Raw genomic sequence first — 20,462 nt, 5'->3', positions numbered from 1 at the left:
TACTGAGACCACTTTTCTTATTGAACTGGGCCACATCACTGATGGCCCTGGCGTCTTCCTCCATGCTGACGCCAAAATGTTTTGAGCTGAGTGTACTGATTTGCTGTGCAGCCAACTCACTCACATGATAAATCTTAATTGTTTTTTCCAAAACCAAATCTTCCTCTCACAGAGCTTGTCATTTAAAATTCCAAATACTATTCAATTGCATTCATTGGAGATTTCAGAATACTGAAATTGCAGGACTGTGCCTTCAGCCTCAAGTCAGTGACAAAACTGTTGAAAGATTCACCAGGTTTCTGGGTACGCATACGGAAAATATATCTCTCAAATGTCTCATTCCTTTTGGGCGAGCAATGCCGATCGAAGTACTCTACCACTTGATCGTATCTCTTGCGGTCTTCTTTGCTATTGAAAGCAAATGTATTATAAATTTCAATAGCTTGTGGACCCACCACCGTGAGCAGCAACGCAATGCGCCTCTCGGCAGGCTGTGTCTGCAGACCAAGAGCGAAAACATTTGGCTTAAACTGCTGTTTGAAGACTCACCAGTTTGTGTCTACGTTACCCGATACTTGAAGGTGGTGGGGTGCCTTTAATCTCTCCATCTCGAGCTCCACCATCTTTTATTACATTGTGTGGCCACAGGCCATAGTTTACCAGGTCAGTTGTTTCATTCTACAGCCAGTTTTCCGTTGTCTGTTCTGCTGTTTCCTTAAATGTTCAAGACTCCTGGTACCATGTTGTGTTCGGTGGCCTTGCTGTAGCAATGATACTCACAGAACTGTTGATGAGTTACTTTGAGTGATGATTTATTATTTAACACGTGGAAGGATAACATGCAGAATGCTATACAAACTAGGTTGCTCTGTAACTACCTGATGTACGACTGTCCGTGTGTATGCCTTACTACCAACTGATGAGTCTACCATGTCACATGACCAAGGTCTGACACCACCAGTTGGTTGAAGGTTGCCTTGTGTAGCCACCTAAAATGGCTGATTCCCGATTAATTTGGCGAAAACCCGATTTAAAATGGCGAACCGAAAAGGCTGATGGGAAAAGCAGCCAACAGGACACAAACGGACAGCTGCAGACAGAATAGCGTATTTGGCTCTGGGGAAGTCGGCCCAGATCGATACTCAAGACTATTAGCAGCACATCAAACCAGACATCTGCAGTTTAATCGGCTATCCCCGGGAACAATTGCAACATATTAGCAATTGAATGCCGGGCCAGACCTGTCGGCGCCTGCAGTGGCCGAAACAAAGACAGGTGAACGACCACCCCCAGATCGAGGAATCGCGCTGTTATTGGACATGTCGAACCCAGTAATTGGAAACAAGTCCAATCACTTGGGACTCAGGGTCAAGGGCCGCCCCGAGAGGCGGGAAGCCCCTGGGCCCTATAAAGTGAGGGGCCAAGTTCAGATCTCTCTCTCTCTCTCCCTTCTTCACCTGCTCGCAGCCTTCGCAAGAACCTTCAGCAAAGAACCGTAAGTTTGACTCCAGTGATCGCTACCCGATAGAGATTCCTAGTCATCGACCCGTATCAGCCTTTTGAATCCCGCAGGCCAGATCCAATTCGATAAACCATTCGTTACCTGACCTGGTGGGCCCTTCCTAAAGTTAAGTATTGGCCAGTAGTGGTAGGTTTCTATATAGATAGTAGGGTTATTGTGTAAGCATTACTTGTTGTACATAATAAATGACCGTTGATTTCAATCTTACTAAGCGGTGTGCTGACTTATTGATCATAACTCGAGCTTGAACCACGTGGCGGTATCAGAAAGATACCTGGCAACTCGTGAGCAAAGTTGACATAATCAGAGGTAATAAAACTAAGGCTAAAAAGAGCAACACTTGCTATCTGCATACAATCTTATTCACAGACATATCACCACACGGGGGAGGTCTTGTTGTCAGTATCTGGGAGGCCCTGAAGGTAGTAGTGAGAGGGGAGGTGATCTAGTTTAAGGCCAAGGTGGATAAGGAGGAGAGGGAGGAACACCAAAGGTTGATGTAAGGGATTTTGGTGGTGGATGGGAGGTATGCGGGAGACCTGGATTTGGGGCCCTTGGCAAGAGAATGGAGATGCAGGCGAGGCTCAACTTGCTATCCACAGGAATAATGATGCATCAGCTGAGAAGGGTGAGGGGGGCTGTCTATGAATACGGGGAGAAGGCAGGTCATGTTGGCAGGCCAGCTTCGTATCAGGCTGCATCGAGGGAGACAGATAGGACGGAGTAGTTGGTGCTGGCCCCGGAGCAAATTAACAAAGTGTTTGAGGAGTTTTATAGGGACTTGCATAATTCGGAGTCACCAGAGGATGAGTGTGAGATGAGGGAATATTTGCGGGTATTAGAGTGCCTGAGGTTGGGCGAAGCAGAGAAGGTGAGATTGGAGGAGCCAGTGGGGGTACAGGAAGTGAAGGTGGCAATCAGGAAGATGCATTCTGGGAAGGTGGCAGGGCCGGATGGGTTCCCGGTTGAATTTTACAAGAAATTCAAGAACAAGCTGGCTCCGTTGCTGGTGGAAATGTTCAAGGACACGATGGTTAGGACGATCATGCCGAAAACACTGGGCAGGCCTCCATCTCATTGTTCCTTAAGAAGGATAAGGACCCGGTAGAGTGCGAGTCATACAGGCCCATATCTCTGCTGAATGTGTACACCAAGATATTGGTAAAGGTGTGGGTGTTAAGGTTGGAGGGGTGCCTTCTGAGGGTGATTGGGGAGGATCAGGTGGGGTTTGTCAAGGGCAGGCAGTTGTCATTGAGTGTGAGGCGGCTGCTGAATGTGGTGCTTTCACTGGCAGAGGGAAGGGAGTTGGAGGTGGTGATGGTATTTGATGCGGAGAAGGCATTTGATCAGGTGGAGTGGAGTTATCTGATTGCAGTGTTAGAGAAGTTTGTGATTGGGCCGAAGTTTGTGAATTGGGTGCAGTTGCTATATGAGCTGATGGCGAGCATGGGCACGAATTATATGAATTCAGAGTATTTCTCATTTCATGCAGTAAAGAGGCAGGGGTGCCCCACGTCCCTCCTTCTGTTTTCATTGGTGAAGAGCCCTTGGACATTGCGCTGAGAAGCTCAAAGTTGTAGAAGGGGAGAGTGAGGGGGAGGCTGAACATGGGGTGTTCTTGTAAGTGGATGATTTTTTGTTATACATTTCAGAGCCGGGTTCTTCGGTGGGGGACATAATGGATTTTCTACAAAAACATGGGACGTTTTCAGGATATAAGCTTAATTTGAAGAAAAGTGAGTATTTTGTGGTTTCTGTTCCAGGAGCGGGGACTGGGGGGGGGGGGGGGTTGACATTTTGTATGCCGGCATCTAACTTCAGGTGTCAGGGAGTGCAGGTCGCCCGGGACTGGGCAAGGCTCTGGAAGTTCAATTTCTAGTTTGGTGGGGAGGGTGAAGGCTGATTTGCCGAGGTGGGATAATCTTCTTCTGTTGTTGGTGAGCCGGGTGCAGGCAGTGAAGATGAACATTCTACCGCAATTTTGGATTTTGTTTCAGTACCTGCCGGTCATTTTGCCAAAGGTGTTTTTCAAGGGGAGGACAGGCTTATCTCTTCATTTGTCTGGGCGGGGAAGGTGGCCACGATAAGGAAGGTACTGCAGACGGGACAGCAGGCGGGGCAAGGGGTTGGGCCTCCCTCATCTGAGGTACTATGAGGCGGCGAATGTAGACAAGGTTCAGGGCTAGAATAAGGCTTTGTGGGTGAGGATGGAGGTGGGCTCATGTAGGGGGTCGGGGATGCAGGCACTGTCAACAGTGCTGCTCCTGTTGGCCCCTTTCTTCCTCTGAGGAGGTAGAATTTGGTGAGTCTGGTGGTGGTGGCCACACTGAAGATTTGGAGGCAGTCTAGGCAACATTTTAGGTTGGGACAGGGGTCGGGGGGGGTGACGATCAGGGGAAATCACCTGCCGGGGAGGATGGATGCAAGGTTCCAGAGATGGGAGGAGAAAAGGTTCAGGGAGATGAAGTATTTGTTTCTGAAAGACGGTTTGCGAACTTGGAGGAACTGAATGAGAAAATTGGATTGGCGCAGGAGGAAGAGATTCCGGTACATCCAGGTGCAGGACTTTGCGAGGAAGGTCTTCCCAACCTTCCCGAAAGCACCCGCCTCTTCGTTGTTGGAAGGGGGTGCTGTCAGCAGGGGGGTTGGAGAGGGGGGGTCGTCTCTGCGATTTACGGGAGGATTTTGGAGGACGATATGGTGTCCATGGAGGGGGTTAAGGCTAAGTGGGAGAAAGAGCGGGGGCGGCGTTGGGGGAGGGGTTGTGGTGTGAGGTACTGCGGAGGATGAATGCCTCGACTTGGTGTGCGAGGCTGGGGCTCATACAGCTGAAGGTGGTGTATAGGGCGCACCTGAAAAAGTCAAGGATGAGCCCGCTGTTCGAGGCACAAAGTTGGGAACTATATATATTATATATACATATACATTCATTTCATACAACGGAACAGTAGAACTAAGTACATGGGTGCTGAATGGGACGTCACGGGCTTCCATTATATATTCTTTCTCGAGGTTGGAGGGCCATTTCTGCCTCCAGGCATCGTGTAAATTCCTTTTTCCGACGGACAAATTTGAAGAGGTGAGTTGGCATGCCTCTGCTCGGCTGGAGTGGAGTTTTAACGGGAAGAGGCGTATCCCTCCTCTGGACACGTCCTTTCAGGGTGCTGTTGATTTAAGGGTTATGACACAGGCGAGCGTGAGGTGGGCAAGAGTCCCTTCGGAAGCTTTGATTTTTGGGGTGGATGCGTGGAGTGGACGGAGTGGCTATTTACTATTGGGACTGAGACATCCCGATACCTCCTCAGAGGAAGAAATCCACGTAGGCGGGCTTTGGTTACCGGGGGCCCACTGTGCGACCACTTCTGGTAGCAAGTGCTGGGTGACACAGGGGGTACGGTTTGCTGGCGCCCCTTCCTCTTGGGCGGTGTCCTTTCAAGCGGGGATTTCCCGCTGAGGTCCAGTGTATTGGGGCTGGAATTAGGCCTGCTTGGGTTGGTTGGAGGTCCACTGGGTGGGCCTCATGGCCTAGGCCTTGCAGTATGGGTTGCAGGGCCTCGGTAATTCCTTCTAAAGCGACATGGTGTTGGTGGAAGTTCTGTTGAGAACCAAATGCCTTCATCTTCTTAACATGGTACCATCAGGCTGTTTTGGGGTCCACCAATACCTTGTATACCGAGGGACTTGTCTTATCTACCACTGAATAGGGTCTGGCGTATTTTGGGGAGAAGAAAGTACCTGGCTGGAAAACTTTGACCATTGCCTGTTGCCCTCCCTATTATTTGACAGGATTCCCATCGAAGTAGGCCCTGCTCTTTTGTCTCCGCTTGCCTATCTTGCTGGCTGTGGCCTGTTGAGAAGCCTGGATATTCTGTGACATGGCTTTTACGGCATTCTCATGCGAATGCCGCCACTTCGGGCCCGGATAGATCTAACCCGAGTAGGGGCTCTATTCCTCTCATGGGTCGTCCAGTCATTAGGACGTGGGGGCTGTATCCAGTGGAACAGGATACGGAGTTCCGTACTATCATGAGTACGAAGGGCAGGACTCTATTCCCGAAGTGGTCGTTTTGCTGAATGGTTTTCCGACTCAAGTCTTTCAGGGTGCGGTTCATTCTTTCTACGATCCCACTGGACTGGGGGTGGTATGCGATGTGGAACCGTTGTTTTACCACAAACAGTTCCATTACCCTCTGCATTACCTGGCCTGTGAAATGGGTGCCCTGGTCAGAATCTGTACTGCGGGGGAGACCCCACCTAGTGAAAATGTGCTGTATTAGGATGTCAGCAGTGACTTGGCCATGTTAGTGCGGGTCGGGAAAACCTCTACCCACTTCTTAAAGGTGTCTACAACGACCAGGATGTACTTGGACCGATATAATCAATGTGAAGGTTTATCTAGGGACCCTCCACCGGGCAGGTATGCCTCAGTTCCCCTTTGTAGGATTGTTAGGTGGGGTTACAGGGCCTAGGTAGAGTGCTCTTTCAGAGGGTCGATGCAGACTCGATGGGCCAAGTGGCCTCCTTCTGTTCTATTCTATGATTCTTGTTCTCACACTCACATGTCTGTCCTTGACCTGCTGCAATGTTAAACAAACAACAAGCTCAAAGAACAGCAGCTCATCTTCCAATTAGGATCTTAACAGCCTTCTTCTGGACTCAACACCAAATTAATCAGTTTCAGATTCTTGATGTCTGTCCCCCATTTTCTTTCTTTCTGTGCTAATTCGAGTCTCGTTTTCCTGCTCGTGCTTTCAAAAAGAGCTGTTGTTATTTTGCATTACACTACGGACAAATGTTTTGTACCTTTACTACAACTATTACCATTCCATTTGACTTTTATTCCATGATAGCTTTGTCATTTAATCTCTCCTGCATTCTACCCTAACCCAGACCTTCAATTTTGTTCTCCTATCATTCCTCCAATGGCACGAACCCATCTTATTTCTACCTTCCTTCAATTCTGAAGAGTCGTACTTGACTCAAATGTCGGGCGCGATCTACTGGCCACTTTGCGGTCGAGCGAGAATGTGGTGCGGCCAGTAGATCCCTGGAGAAGCCTCCTGCGGGCTTCCTGGCAGCCTTTATGCCTCGCAGGATATCCAAGTCCCGCGAGTCATCAGTCAGAATCCCACCCAAAAGGGGTTTGACCAAACGGCATGTGCCTAAGTGGGGTTTAAACATACTTAGGTGAGTTTACCCTAGATCTACCGGCATCCTGGGATCTACTACCTCCCCAGCGAGGCTGCAGCCAAGCACCATTCTGTACTAGTCCACACAAACATGGACCAGGCGGAATGGCACGCAGGGCATCTCCCAGGTTATCGGTGGCTCCTGGGTGATCAGGAATTGTATAGGGTGGTTCCTTGGCCCTCCCCCTGGAACATGGGCACCTTGGCACTGCATGACTGGCACCTTGGCACTGCCACCCTGGCATTGCCAAGGTGCTACTGCCAAGTTGGCAGGAGCACTGACAGGGTGGCAATGCAAGGGTGTCAGGTTCCAATGGGGCACTGCCAAAAGTTAGGGCCCAGGAGGGCATTCCCATGAAAGGAAGGTGGAGGGAGGGGGTTTGAAGGGTGGGGTTGCGCAGGGCAGGTACATGGGTGCCTCTTGGGAGGATGGGGGGGGGGGGTGACAGATGGGGTCCTGGGGGGGGGGGGGCCTGTAACGAGGCATGTGGGGTGACATTGCCCATGGGTAGGGGCTGTGAAAGGCCCACAAGCTCACGTAGAGGTTGGGACACCCTTTCAAAATGGCGGCCTGATCTCGGAATTCAGCTCCCCCATGATGCACAAAATTCTATATGTGGGCTAAACCGGTGAGAAATTCTCCAGGCACAAAAAAGTGACAAAGTGTCATTTGACAGGGGTGGGGATCTCACTGGCAGAGCCAGCGTGAAACTCCCTGCAAAACGAGTTTGCAAGACCCGCCACAAATGTACTTCAAACTTTTTCCATTAAATTCCACCTGTTAACTCTGTTTCTCGCTCCATAGATTATGCCAGACCTGCTGAGTTAGAGCAATTTCTGTTTTATTATTTCCCTTCTGACTGCCTTTGTAAGTTTGTATATTCTTAACAGATAGTTTTCATATGCCTACCTTGCTTGTGTACATAGGATATCAAACATGTCTTCTGGTTTCTATCTTAGTTGTTATACTGCATTAAATGTTTTTTTTCTTTTTGTTATGTTTCTCATTACTTTTCTTAGTTACACTTTTTAAATTCCGGTACTTCCCTTTGATTTTGCTTCTATCTAATGGCTCTCCCTGTAAGGTTTTCGGGCAATTCGGCCCTTTTTGGAGAAACTCAGAGACTGTAAACCGACTTTCCAGCCAAGGGAACAGAACCAGTTTTCCCAGCAGGCTTGGCCCGCTGAGCTGAGTAAGGGCATAAATACATAAACATGTACAAACACCCCCCTAGGAGCTACAAGGAAGAAGGAGCCAGACAAACAAGATAACATCAAGACACAGACAAAGGGGCACGGGAATACACAGGAGGCTTGCATGCAAGCAGGACAATGGGATGGTCATAGCCCCATGCAAATGTAAATGACCTGGCCTCCACCAGAGCAGAATCCAATTAGCACCCCATCAACATAGCGAGGTGAGAACAGCAGCCATCTCCGGAGCAGCTGGAAGACACTGAAATTCTCCACAGAAGAGCCTAACCTCATTAAAACTAGAAATCAGACTGTCTGAGTCCAGCATATTGCGCTGGAAAAGCCCCTAGAAAATCAGCGGTAGAGAAAAGCCAAGTTGGAGGCGGACCTGGGGGAGGTACTCCAATCTTGACAGGAGCTACCGGCAGAAACTCACTGGGAGAAGGGGGGCGGAGCCAGCGCCAAATTCAAATCGCGCAGGTCTGCCTAGCTGGAAGAAGCGGACCTGCAAGGAATACCCCGGAAACATACAGCTCTGACCGTCTCAAAGGGGGCGGGACCAGCGGGAACTTTGAAAACCTACCTTTTCAATGCAAAAGGGGCTGGCCGATCACAGAACAAAGCCAGGTATAACTATATAAAAGGGGCTGTGTTTTCGAGTAGGGGTCTCTTCGTTCGTGACTCGACCTCTGCACCCCTGACTTGACCTCTGCAGCCTGTGACCGTAAGTACTCCGCAGCAGCTTACGAAACTCCCTTGATTTTAATAGTGGTTGAGGCTTTGGGGAAGGGAACTTGTTTTGTGCTTTGTGATTTTGCTAAAACCTGTGTAACCGTAAGAATTTTCGTTGTGTCCGCTATATTACCTTTTGAATAGACTTAGTTGTATTAGAGCATAAGATTTTATTGTGTTTCTTCTGTTGATGATTTTGACCTGGGTTTTACAATAAACCGTGATTTGATGCTAATTAGAGTCGTTTAAATTCTTCAATCCTTCACCAGCGATCTCTGACCAAGTCATTGTTAAAATACTCCTCACCTTAATTCCGGGTTCAGGAATCGAGGGTCATCTTGAGCGATTCACTCAGGACAGACTGCTGGTTAGGAAATAAACAGCAGTGTCCTATTCTCTCTCTTGGGAAAGCTACTCTAGTGGAGTAGGAACCGGGTGAGTGTTGTACCACCGGCAGGAGAGAGAGTCACCTGGGTATTGGTAGGGGTCTGGAGATCTGTGTGATATAAGGCTCAGGCTGTCGGTTAGGAATAAACGGCAGGCTTGAATCAGTGCTCTCTTCAGTGGAAGTGTCCCAGTGCGACATCCCCTGGCCTCTGAAGTTTCAGTGCCAGCTGGAGAGAGACACACACAGATATTCAAACCCCAGATATCGGCCCAGTAGTGGAGTAGCGGAGATGCCACCCTCTACACCCTTAACAGCCTCCCCGAACAGGCGCCGGAATGTGGTGACTAGGGGCTTTTCACAGTAACTTCATTTGAAGCCTACTTGTGACACTAAGCGATTTTCATTTCATTTTTTCATTTCTTTTAATTATCCTCATTACAGTATCTGAAATCCCGCCAATCAATTACTTGTTCGGTGGGATTGGGCTGCTCAGGGTGCAGTTTAATGTGCAAAAAACAAGTTCCGTGTTCTTGACACCTGTAATGCCGAGAACGATTCCGCTATCAAATAGGATATTCTGGCTTCGGTCAGGGACAACCCACCAAGGCCACACTTACCTTACCATTTTTAAATGACCCGCTTTCTCAACCCCTTCGGACAGCACACCGTAACCTGTGGACACCCCTGCTGCCTCAACTTACTTCTTTGGCGGTGCTCAAACCCCCCTTCACCCCACCTCTTAAGGGCAGGGTATCCCCGGGTCCAATCCGTAACACAGCCAAGCGGGCTGTGCCAATGTGCCAGGATACCACCCTGCCTAGAGCCTGACCATCCGGATGCCCCCGATGGCCTGGAAGATCCCCCCATGTGCCGTTACATCTGGTCCACGTTTGAGTGGGCCAGTGCCAAACAGAGCCATGGCGAGGTCTCCCAGGCACGGGCGTTTGTTCCCGGGCATCAGGGGAATCTAGCGGCGACATATTTAAATAAGACTAATGGCTCACTTATATATGTTAAGTTCATGAGATCTCGCGTCGCATTCCAAGCATCTCAATCTGTCGAGAAGCCCCACAAACAGTAAATGGCTAACAGAGAGATCAGGGTAGATGAAGTTAACCAGAGTTACTTCCATCTGTCACATTGCCTAACTAACTTTGCTGACACAGTACAAAAAGGATGGGAAGCATATTTCTTTTAAACAAAACTAGCAAGAAAAGGGAAGAAGATGTACACAAAAACTGAAGCACACGTATCAGTCGACGGTTGACCATAGCTAAAATGTAAATTTAAAAAATGAACAGCAAATAATCTGGAAGTAATGTTTTAATTAAGTAACATAATTAACAAGATCAAGCTACCTCAAGCATAGTATTAAATTACTGAAAATAAAATGAATGGGTTAGCTGAACAGCAAGGAATACAACCTTGTAAATTACAGATAAGATAGGACCCAAATGCTGGCGTTGCCGGTGACTTCCAGACCTCCTGAATGAGTTTATGAAAATACACCTTAGCTCTGCATTGAAATGCAATCATGAAGACAGAGGCCCATCTAGTGATGCAAGTTGTTCATTAGAACATAAAGGTTTGGATATCTAAATGGTCTGTGGGAAACTTGGACTAAAGATACTAGACATGGATATATCACTTACTTGATTATACTGATTTCTCAATAAAGTATTATAATTATCAAAACTAGACCCTCAATATATAAGATATAGGAATTGGAGAAATTGAAGAATTTGAATTGGTCATTCAGCTCCTTAATCGTGTTATACCATTTGGTTAGATCATGACTGATCTGTGTCTTAATTCCATCTACTCTCCTTGGTCCTTTAATCCCTCCTACCTTACCTAATAAAAACCTATCAAGCTTTCAATTGTCCTTGCCTCAACAGCAATTTGGGGTAGAGATGCACTACCTTTTGTGTGATCGGCCCTGAGCAGCCTTCTTCTAATTTGTATGATTATGGCCCCTGTTCCTGGCATTCCCTACCAGAGGAAGTAGTTTCTCTCTAGCTAACCTACCAAATCCTCTTATGATCTGTGTAGACCAAGTGGTTATATGGGAACGTGATGTTGCAGCTACAAAGCAGGTCACGTGGCTGAAGCCCAGGCAGACCACAAGTGTTAAAGTAGAGCAGAGTTAATGAATAAACAGCCGTGTGGAAAGTCCTTGCTGTCAGCGGTTCAGGGGACCCACAACATCTACAGGTGGAAGTGAGGGCTTAAGTGGGTCGGTGCAGACTCGATGGGCCGAATGGCCTCCTTCTGCACTGTATGTTCTATGTTCTATGCTGTCAGAAGCTGGCAGTGTGGCACAAGGACTTTGCCACTTTGATCCACTTGCCTTTGATGTAAAGTTCCAGGAGTGGTGCATTTACTGCAGTGCTGCACTCTGACAAGTCAGAAACGGTACAGATTTTGACCATCACCTGTGGACCTCCCCGGAGGCCATCGAAAAATTTGAGTAATTTGTTTTCCAGACAGATGAGAGAGAAAAAACCTAAGAAAATCCCGAAACAGTTTGAGAGCATTTGTCTCCCAGTAAAAAACATAATTCTTGACAGACATGCTGTGGTGAATGTATTATGCCAATAATCCACCATTATATTTGTATCTGTGCTATGCTGTTGCCCTTGTGGGCTCCTCCTATGGGCCATTGTCTGGCATTATCCATAGGGGAACATGTTGGGGCCTGTATGGGCTCCGCCCATGGCTCCTCCCCTTGAAGGGAGGTATAAAGAGCAGTCGCCCTGTAGGCGGTTCTCAGTATTGGATCAGTTGCAGGCAGGCACTGTTCTAAGTTGATTAAAGCCATAGTTTACTTCTACTCTTGTCTCGAGTGAATTGATGGTCACATCAATTTAATCAACTTAAACGCAACTATGGAATCGGCCCTCAAACCTGACCGACTGGAACTTGATCCGCAGGCCGTGGAGGCCAAAGAAATTTTTTCGCACTGGCTCCGCTGCTTCAAGGCCTATCTCGCAGCTTCCTCCACGCCTTCCGTCACCGACGAACAGCAGCTGAGCCTCCTCCACACACGGGTGAGCTATCGAATCTCTGTTCAACTCGACGAGGCCTCCTCCTACGCAAACGCCCTCGCGATGCTCAAACGCCTCTATGTACGGCCCGTGAACGAGTTCTACGTGCGACACATTCTCACCACTCGACGCCAGCGCCCCGGGGAATCGCTAGAAGACTACCTACGCGACCTCAAAGTCCTCGAACGCAGCTGCAACTACCAGGCCGTTACAGCCACTCAACATATGGAACTCGCCATCCGAGATGTCTCCGTGGCGGGAGTCCGGTCCAACTACGTGAGACAGTGCCTACTCGAAAAGGGGGCCCTGGACCTGGATCAGACGGTAAAGTTAGCCTCCTCTCTGGAAGTATAGTTCCAGAGCCTTAGCGCGTTCCCGGCTGACCACGCAACCCCCTCGTGGACCCCCAACCAAAGACTACCCCAGGCCTGTGCAGCGCGGCCGCCCGCCCACCATGGGGGGGCTACCCTGCTATTTCTGCGGCCAGTCCCAACACCCCCGGCAGCACTGCCCGGCCCGTAACGCGAACTGCAGCAGCAGCGGGAAAAAAGGACATTTCGCCAAGGTTTGCCTGGCCAGGTCCAAGAACTCCAACTCACAGACCCGATCCTCAGACTCACAGGCCCGCCAGAGTGACAGCGTGTCTGCCGACTCCGCCCCCTGTAGACGCATCATCAGCCTCGTGCTATCCGTGGGGGCAGCCATCTTCCAGCCCTCACAGCACATGCGACTCACGGGGGCCGCCATCTTGGCCATCACACCCCACGTGGCCGGCCACATGCGATCCATGGGGGCCGCCATCTTGGACGCCATCTTCCTCACCGCTCGACCAACGGGGGCCGCCATCTTGGCCGCCATCTGCTACGCTGCTTGACGCGTACGATCAACAAGGGCAGCCATCGCGGAACCGCCCCAGCACCACCGACCACGCCGGCTACCCGCAACTCAGCTCGGTCACCCTGGACCAGTCGCGACCCAAGCACCTCCGGAGTTTCATGATGACCGTCCGGGTAAACGGGCACCTTTTCGATTCCGGGAGCACAGAGAGATTCATTCACCCAGACATGGTAAGACGCTGCTCGCTCCCAATTTTCCCGGCGCACCAAACCATCTCCCTCGCCTCTGGGTCGCACTCAGTGCAAATCCGAGGGTGCACTACCGCAACCCGAGCAATACAGGGCGCTGAGTACGCCAATTTTAAATTATATGTGCTCCCAGACCTCTGCGCTCCTCTCCTATTGGGACTAGATTTCCAATGCAACCTCAGGAGCCTAATCCTGAAGTTCAGGGGGCCTCGACCCCCACTCACCATACGCAGCCTCGTGACCCTAAAAGTCGACCCTCCCCCACTCTTTGCAAACCTCACCGCCGACTGCAAACCAGTCGCCACCAGAAGCAGGCGGTATAGCATACAGGACAGGACTTTTATCGGGTCCGAGGTCCAGCGACTCTTGCGGGAGGGAGTCATCGAGGCCAGCAATAGCCCCTGGAGAGCCCAGGTGGTGGTCATCAAGACCGGGGAAAAGAACCGGATGGTTGTAGATTACAGCCAAACCATAAACCGGTACACGCAACTCGATGCGTACCCCCTTCCCCGGATTGCAGACATGGTAAACCAGATCGCACACTACCGGGTGTTCTCCACGGTGGATCTGAAGTCTTCATACCACCAGCTCCCAATCTGCCCGGAGGACCTCCACTACATGGCTTTTGAGGCAGATGGCCGACTTTTCCACTTCCTCCGGGTCCCCTTTGGCGTCGCGAACGGGGTTTCGGTGTTCCAAAGATCAATGGACCGAATGGTGGACTGGTACGGTCTGCGGGCCACATTTCCGTACTTGGACAATGTCACCATCTGCGGCCACGACCAGCAGGACCACGACACCAACCTCCACACATTTCTCCAAACCGCCCAAACCCTAAACCTCACGTACAACAAGGAGAAATGCGTTTTCCACACAACCAGACTAGCCATCCTCGGCTACATCATGGAAAACGGGGTTCTAGGACCCGACCCTGACCGTATGTGCCACCTCCTGCAACTCCCCCTCCCCCAAGGCCCTGAAGAGGTGCCTTGGGTTCTTTTCATATTATGCCCAGTGGGTCCCCAACTATGCGGACAAAGCCCGCCCACTAATCAGGGCCACCATCTTCCCACTGGTGACTGAGGCCCGCCAGGCCTTCAGCTGCATCAAGGCGGACATCGCCAAAGCCGCGATGCGCGCGGTGGACGAGTCCGTCCCCTTCCAGGTGGAGAGCGATGCACAGAGGCCGCTACCCTCAATCAAGCAGGCAGACTGGTTGCGTTTTTTTCGCGCACCCTCACCTCCTCCGAAATTCGGCACTCCTCAGTCGAAAAAGAGGCCCAAGCCATCGTGGAAGCCATACAGCACTGGAGGCTCTACCTCGCTGGTAGGAGGTTTACCCTCGTCACCGACCACGATCGGTAGCCTTCAGGTTCGATAATACGCAGTGGGAAAAAAATCAAGAATGATAAGATCTTGAGGTGGAGGATCGACTCTCCACCTATAATTACGATATAGTATATTGTCCTGGGAAGCTCAATGAGCTCCAGATGCCCTGTCCCGCAGCACATGCGCCAGCGCGCAAGATGACCGACTACGGGCTATCCACGATGACCTCTGCCACCCGGGGGTCACCCGGCTTATCCACTACATCAAGGCCCGCAACCTGCCCTACTCCACCTGTAGCCATCTGGGATGGCCACTTCCCGATTACAAAATGGACACTTTGCAAAGATTGCAGGGAAAATGGACAATACTGAGAAAACAAGCAGGTTCAGGGTTTGTCTGCATATTGGAGACGCAGCCCCCAGACAAGACCAAAACTGCAAACCCATTAGCATACTAATGGCCCATCTCCGGGGACAAAAGAGTAAGATTTGAGTAACCGATACTAAGGCAGACACCCCGGCGCCAGGAGACCAGAACAAAGCAGGCCAACGGTCACCTAGGACACGCCCAGCCATCAGGGTACCCACCCCTTTATTGGATGAAATCGATAGGAACGATCCAGAAACAGCCCAATTAATTGGGGCCAAGTTCAAGGCCCGCCAAAAGCGCACAAAGCCCCTTTTGGGTATAAGAAGGATCCCCCAAGAGAGAGAATTGTTCTCTTGGCTCCGGCTCACCGAGGAGAGACCTGCCCAACAGCTGCACCAGAACAAGTAAGTCCAAGGTCAACGCACGCTACCAGACAGATGACCTTAGCTGTTATCCCGTACCAGTTCCACCCCAGCAGCCTCAGAACCGAACAATGGCCATTGTTGCTCTGACTGAGTGGGCGCCCGAAGCTAATTTTAGACTTTAGCAGTAGTGATAGTTTAGTCTGTAGTGTTTGTGCATGAGTATATTTAACTGTGTGGGTAAATAAATAAGCATTTGACTTTGAACTAACTAACTGATGTATCGAGTCTTTGATCAGTATTCGTTTTGAACCTTGTGGCGGTATTGAAAGATACCTGGCGACTCTAGAGCAAAACGTAATTAGAATTAAGGAAGGCGACCATATTGACCACCATAATCAGAGCCAAATAAAGAGAGAAAACAAATAGCAACACACCAAGAAGGTCAGAGCCATGACCAGGGACTGCCAGATCTGTGCGGAGTGTAAACCGCACTTCTATCGACCAGATAAGGCCCACCTGGTAAAGGCATCCCGGCCCTTTGAGCGCCTTAGTATCGATTTCAAAGGGCCCCTCCACTCCAATAACCGCAATACATAGTTCCTCAATATTACTGATGAGAACTCCCGCTTCCCTTTTGCAATCCTTTTCCCTGACATGACCACGTCCACCGTCATTATAGCCCGACATAGTGTCTTCACCCTGTTTGGTTTCCCCAATTATGTCCACAGTGACCGGGTCTCGTCGTTTATGAGCGATGAACTGCGTCAGTACCTGCTCAGTAAGGGCATCACCTCGAGCAGGACTACCAGTTATAACCCCAGGAAAAACGGGCAGGTGGAGAGGGTGAACGCGACGGTCTGGAAGACTCTCCTACTGACCCTGCGGTCCAGGAATCTCCCACTTTCTCACCAGCAGGAGGTCCTCCCCGATGCGCTCCACTCTATTAGGTCCCTACTTTGCACGGCCACAAACGAGACCCCTCATGACCGCCTATTTGTTTTCCCCGAGGAGATCCACCTCAGGGGCCTCGCTTCCGTCCTGGCTGAAGACACCGGGACCAGTCCTACTCAGAAAACACGTCAGGAGCCATAAGTCCGATCCGCTGGTAGAGAGGGTCCAGCTCCGACACTCCAACCCCCAGTATGCTTATATCGAACACCACGATGGCTGACAGGATACGGTCTCCCTCCGGGACCTGGTGCCCGCCGGTACCACCACCACCCCTCCATCACACCCCGCCCAACCTACCATGACCAGCGCACCCGTCCCTATATGGCTCCCACGCTCTCTCCCACCCCTTTCACCGATCCACAGGAATGAAGCTCCAGAAAAGACGCTCCCGGAGTCCGCGTCTGTACCCGCACCGGCGCCCTCACTACCGATGCCAGCACGGGCGAGCTCGACACCCGGGCCAGCAATAATGCCAGAGCTTCGGTGATCACAGCGTACAATCCGTGCGCCGGACCGGCTGAACATATGCACCCGTCACCCCGCCGGACTTCCTTTTTTAAACAGGGGGTGAATGTGGTGAATGTATTATGCCAATAATCCACCAATGTATTTGTATCGGTGCTGTTGTCCTTGTATTGGTATCTGTGTCAGGCTTTTGCCCTTGTGGGCTCCTCCTATGGGCCATTGTATGGCATTATCCATAGGGGAACATGTTGGGGTTGGGGTCTGTATAGGCTCTGTGTTGATTAAAGCCACGGTTTACTTCTACTCTTGTCTCGAGTGAATTGATGGTCGCATCACATGCGTTCAATTCAACAAACCAAAGAGCAGATGAGTCAATAAAATCTTATACCGTCATCCTGAAATATTGGCAAAGAAATATGCATTTGGAACACTCATTGAAGATTTAATTAGGAATTGTGTAGTTAGGGGGATACATAGTGATTTATTTCTCAAGCAGCTGCTGCGAGAGAAAGATTTACTGTTACAAGCAACCATCTTTATTTGTATGTTAAACAAACAATCAGAGGAAAAAAAGCAGAGATTTTAGGCGGGCAACTTTAGTATTCGCTGTACGGGATGCCTTTCGCCGCAGCGGCCAGCAGCACCAAACAGAACAGCTTGTTTTGCATATATTAAAAGATGCAACGAATGCAGGAAATGGAACCACTTCGCTAAGTGCTGCAGATCAAAACCACAACAGCCCTCTTCTGGTGTCGGTAATATGACAGCTGTCCAATCCTCCAGGGATGGAAGCATCAATAAGATAAATGACTTGGAGTCCAACCAAAGCAGCGAAGCTACAGAACATCAAACAGCACTCTATTGCGAGAGCGTTGACACTGGTCACAGCAAAGAGAGAGATATTCAACACCCTCTATCGTCAGCAGTAATGCCAGACAATATAGTCAGCGGCAGAGCTAATGAATAAACTACCTTGTTGAAATTCCCCGGTGTCAGTGATCCAGATAACCCACAAAGTCTATAATCTGAAACACCACAATTAAAGAACAAAGAACAATACAGCACAGGAACAGGCCCTTCGGCCCTCCAAACATGTACCGGCCATGATACCACTCTTGACCAAAACCCTCAGCACTTCCTAGTGCCGTATCCCTCTATACCCATAGATTATCATAGAAGTTACAGTGCAGAAGGAGGCCATTTGGCCCATCGAGTCTGCACCGGCTCTTGGAACGAGCACCCTATCCAAGGTCAACACCTACACCCTATCCCCATAACCCAGTAACCCCACGCAACACTAAGGGCAATTTTGGACACCAAGGGCAATTTATCATGGCCAATCCACCTAACCTGCACATCTTTGGACTGTGGGAGGAAACCGGAGCACCCGGAGGAAACCCACGCACACACGGGGAGGATGTGCAGACTCCGCACAGACAGTGACCCAAGCCGGAATCGACCCTGGAGCTGTGAAGCAATTGTGCTATCCACAATGCTACCGTGCTGCCCTATCCATGTTTGTCGAGATGCCTTTTGAACGCCGTTAATGTATCTGCTTCCACAACCTCCCCTGTCTGCGCATTCCAGGGACTTACCACCCTCTGTGTAAAGAAAACCTGCCTTGCACATCTCCTCTCAACTTTGCCCCTGGATCTTAGACCTATGCCCCCTGGTGACTAACCCCCTCCACCCTGGGTAAGAGTGCTTGCTCATCCACTCTATCCATGCCTCTATTAAGTCAATACTTAATCTTCTCGTCAAAAAAACACAAAACTAGTCTTTGCAACCTTTACCTTCCTAATTTAATACTTTTTGCCCCCTATAATTGATGAATCTGCACTTCAGCTTCCAAGGCTCTTTTTTCTCTCGATAAAAGCAATGTGTTGCCAGCTCCCAGTGCATAAATTTCCAAGAGACCACATGAACAGTTGAAAAATTACTGAAAACTAGTTTGCTAAATGGTAGTTGTGGTGAAGACGTATGAGCCTATTGCTTAGAAAGCCTTTGAACTCTGTTCTCAGCAAATGCTGAGTCTTCATTATTTCCACTCTCAGTGACGCCCGATTAACTTTTGATAGCATTCCCTACCGCCTTAGTCAGAGGGCTCCCTTACCAACGATCGGCCGCTGGTTTAACGGAGAGCCGCAGAGCTGACACCGGAAGAGGGAGAAGATGCACAGCAACGGTACATAGACGTCTAAGCGGAGAATCGCCATTCTCATGGTCTCAGCTTCTGATCTCTGTCCGCCAACTCGCAGCAACACTGAGGGAATGGCAGCTGCTACTTCCTGTTGCAGGGTAAAGTCTGCAGCGACTTTGCATTATGCACGTTGGGAGTTGCTGCGATAGCGCGATCCGGCTGCCGCCAGTGATTCACATCAGCCGGTGGGGGAGACAGAGAGAGAAACTGAGCTGGAAGTGGAGATTTGACCAGCTGCTATTCGGACCCCATATACCATGTCTGCTCACAGGAATTAAACAAACGTTATTGCATTTACCTCACACTCTGGGTCCCTCAATGAGGATAATTTGCACTTGTGATGTCATAGTGAGTGGGGGGGGGGGGGGGGAGAGGGAGGAAAGAAGGGTGAGATGGCAGCGAGGAAACTTGCTCCTTGATTCATAGAGGGAGCCCTCATCCATCCTATGGATGCTGTGGAGGAGAGGCGGGCAACAATATGCCCTCAAGCTGGTAAGAAATCCTCCAGCAAGGTAACATCCTGCCTGGAAATGGTCGCAGTATTGATCAGTGCCAACAGCCTGCACAAGAGGATGGTGGTGCAATGCTGCAAGAAGACGAATGCTCTATTCCATTATGCCAGGGTAAGTGCTCCCTGTCTCTCTGCATTCCACCTTTCCATCACCCCTCGGAATATCACCCCGGGGCCCCAGCACCCAACCTCCTCACAGCTCCTGGCATTCATCAGAACCCTTCCCTGTTTACAGCAATGTCCATACATGCCAGATATGGCCACCACCTGACCCACCAGGTGGCCAGTTTACATCATCCCCATTAGTGTTCCTGCAAGAAAAGCTTGCCGACAACCGCCGCGAGTGAGTGAAGACGGGTGGTAGGATGCCAGAGCGGAAGATCATGACTCATTTTGAGTTGAGAGCCCTGGAGCTCACTGGGGAGGAGCAGGATCAGGCCTGTGCTGAGAGCGAGGTGGGCCTAGCGAGAATAGTGAGGAACCACTGCATGTTCATCCAGATGACCAAACTTAAGTGAGTTGTGTGTATCTCAGACCATTGACCTGGTCGTGCACTAATACCTTAATCCTTGCCTTGCAGGAACATCCCCGAACAGCCTGGCTTGTTCACCGGCAGTGTCCCACAGCCCATCCTCAACACGACCACGGAGATGTCGGAAGAAGATACCGAAGAAACGTCATGGCTGTCACCCGCACCATCAACCCACACCTTAGTGGGCAACCTTAGACAAGCTTCTGGGTCACTCTCTGGTGAACATCACTGCTTCTGATGTACATCAGGTTTTGACAGGAATGTCCCACGGATTGAATAGTCGGAGGTCTGCTGGATATCCGGACTCAGTTGTGCCCCGGCCAAGTGCCGCGCCTTTGAACATGTTTGTCCCTCAGCTGCTTCAGAGGCAAAGGCAGAGCTGGGAATACCATGAAGGGTTTGTCAGAGACACACCTATGACTGCAAGGCCGAATGGAGCAGTCCCAAAGCCTTCAGTCACAGGAGATGTTGCCAGTGTTGCATGACACCCAGGCCAACACTGCAAGGGGCACAACCTTGGCCTTCCATGCAGGAGACCCTGGGAGCGCGCAGCCAATCTGAATTCTCCCCCCTCCCTTACTGA

At 50.2% G+C, this 20,462-nt stretch overlaps 1 protein-coding gene across 2 annotated transcripts in view; it reads right to left on the bottom strand.

Moving 5' to 3' along the window:
• The window catches only part of ggh (gamma-glutamyl hydrolase (conjugase, folylpolygammaglutamyl hydrolase)), an 83,096-nt gene extending 64,061 nt beyond the window's left edge, over positions 1-19,035 (bottom strand). Inside the window, exon 1 of one of the 2 annotated variants that reach the window (XM_072467678.1) lies at positions 18,750-19,035. In XM_072467678.1, the coding sequence (XP_072323779.1) occupies positions 18,750-18,858 (109 nt within the window). In that variant the 5' untranslated portion in view covers positions 18,859-19,035. The remainder of the gene's footprint in view (positions 1-18,749) is intronic. The other variant, XM_072467677.1, reaches the window with a different exon arrangement.
• Positions 19,036-20,462: the final 1,427 nt, after the last annotated feature.

This window comes from Scyliorhinus torazame, chromosome 11, assembly GCF_047496885.1.
Source record: "Scyliorhinus torazame isolate Kashiwa2021f chromosome 11, sScyTor2.1, whole genome shotgun sequence".
In the NCBI taxonomy this organism is placed as follows: domain Eukaryota; kingdom Metazoa; phylum Chordata; class Chondrichthyes; order Carcharhiniformes; family Scyliorhinidae; genus Scyliorhinus; species Scyliorhinus torazame.
This window is presented reverse-complemented; position numbering and strand designations above follow the sequence as displayed.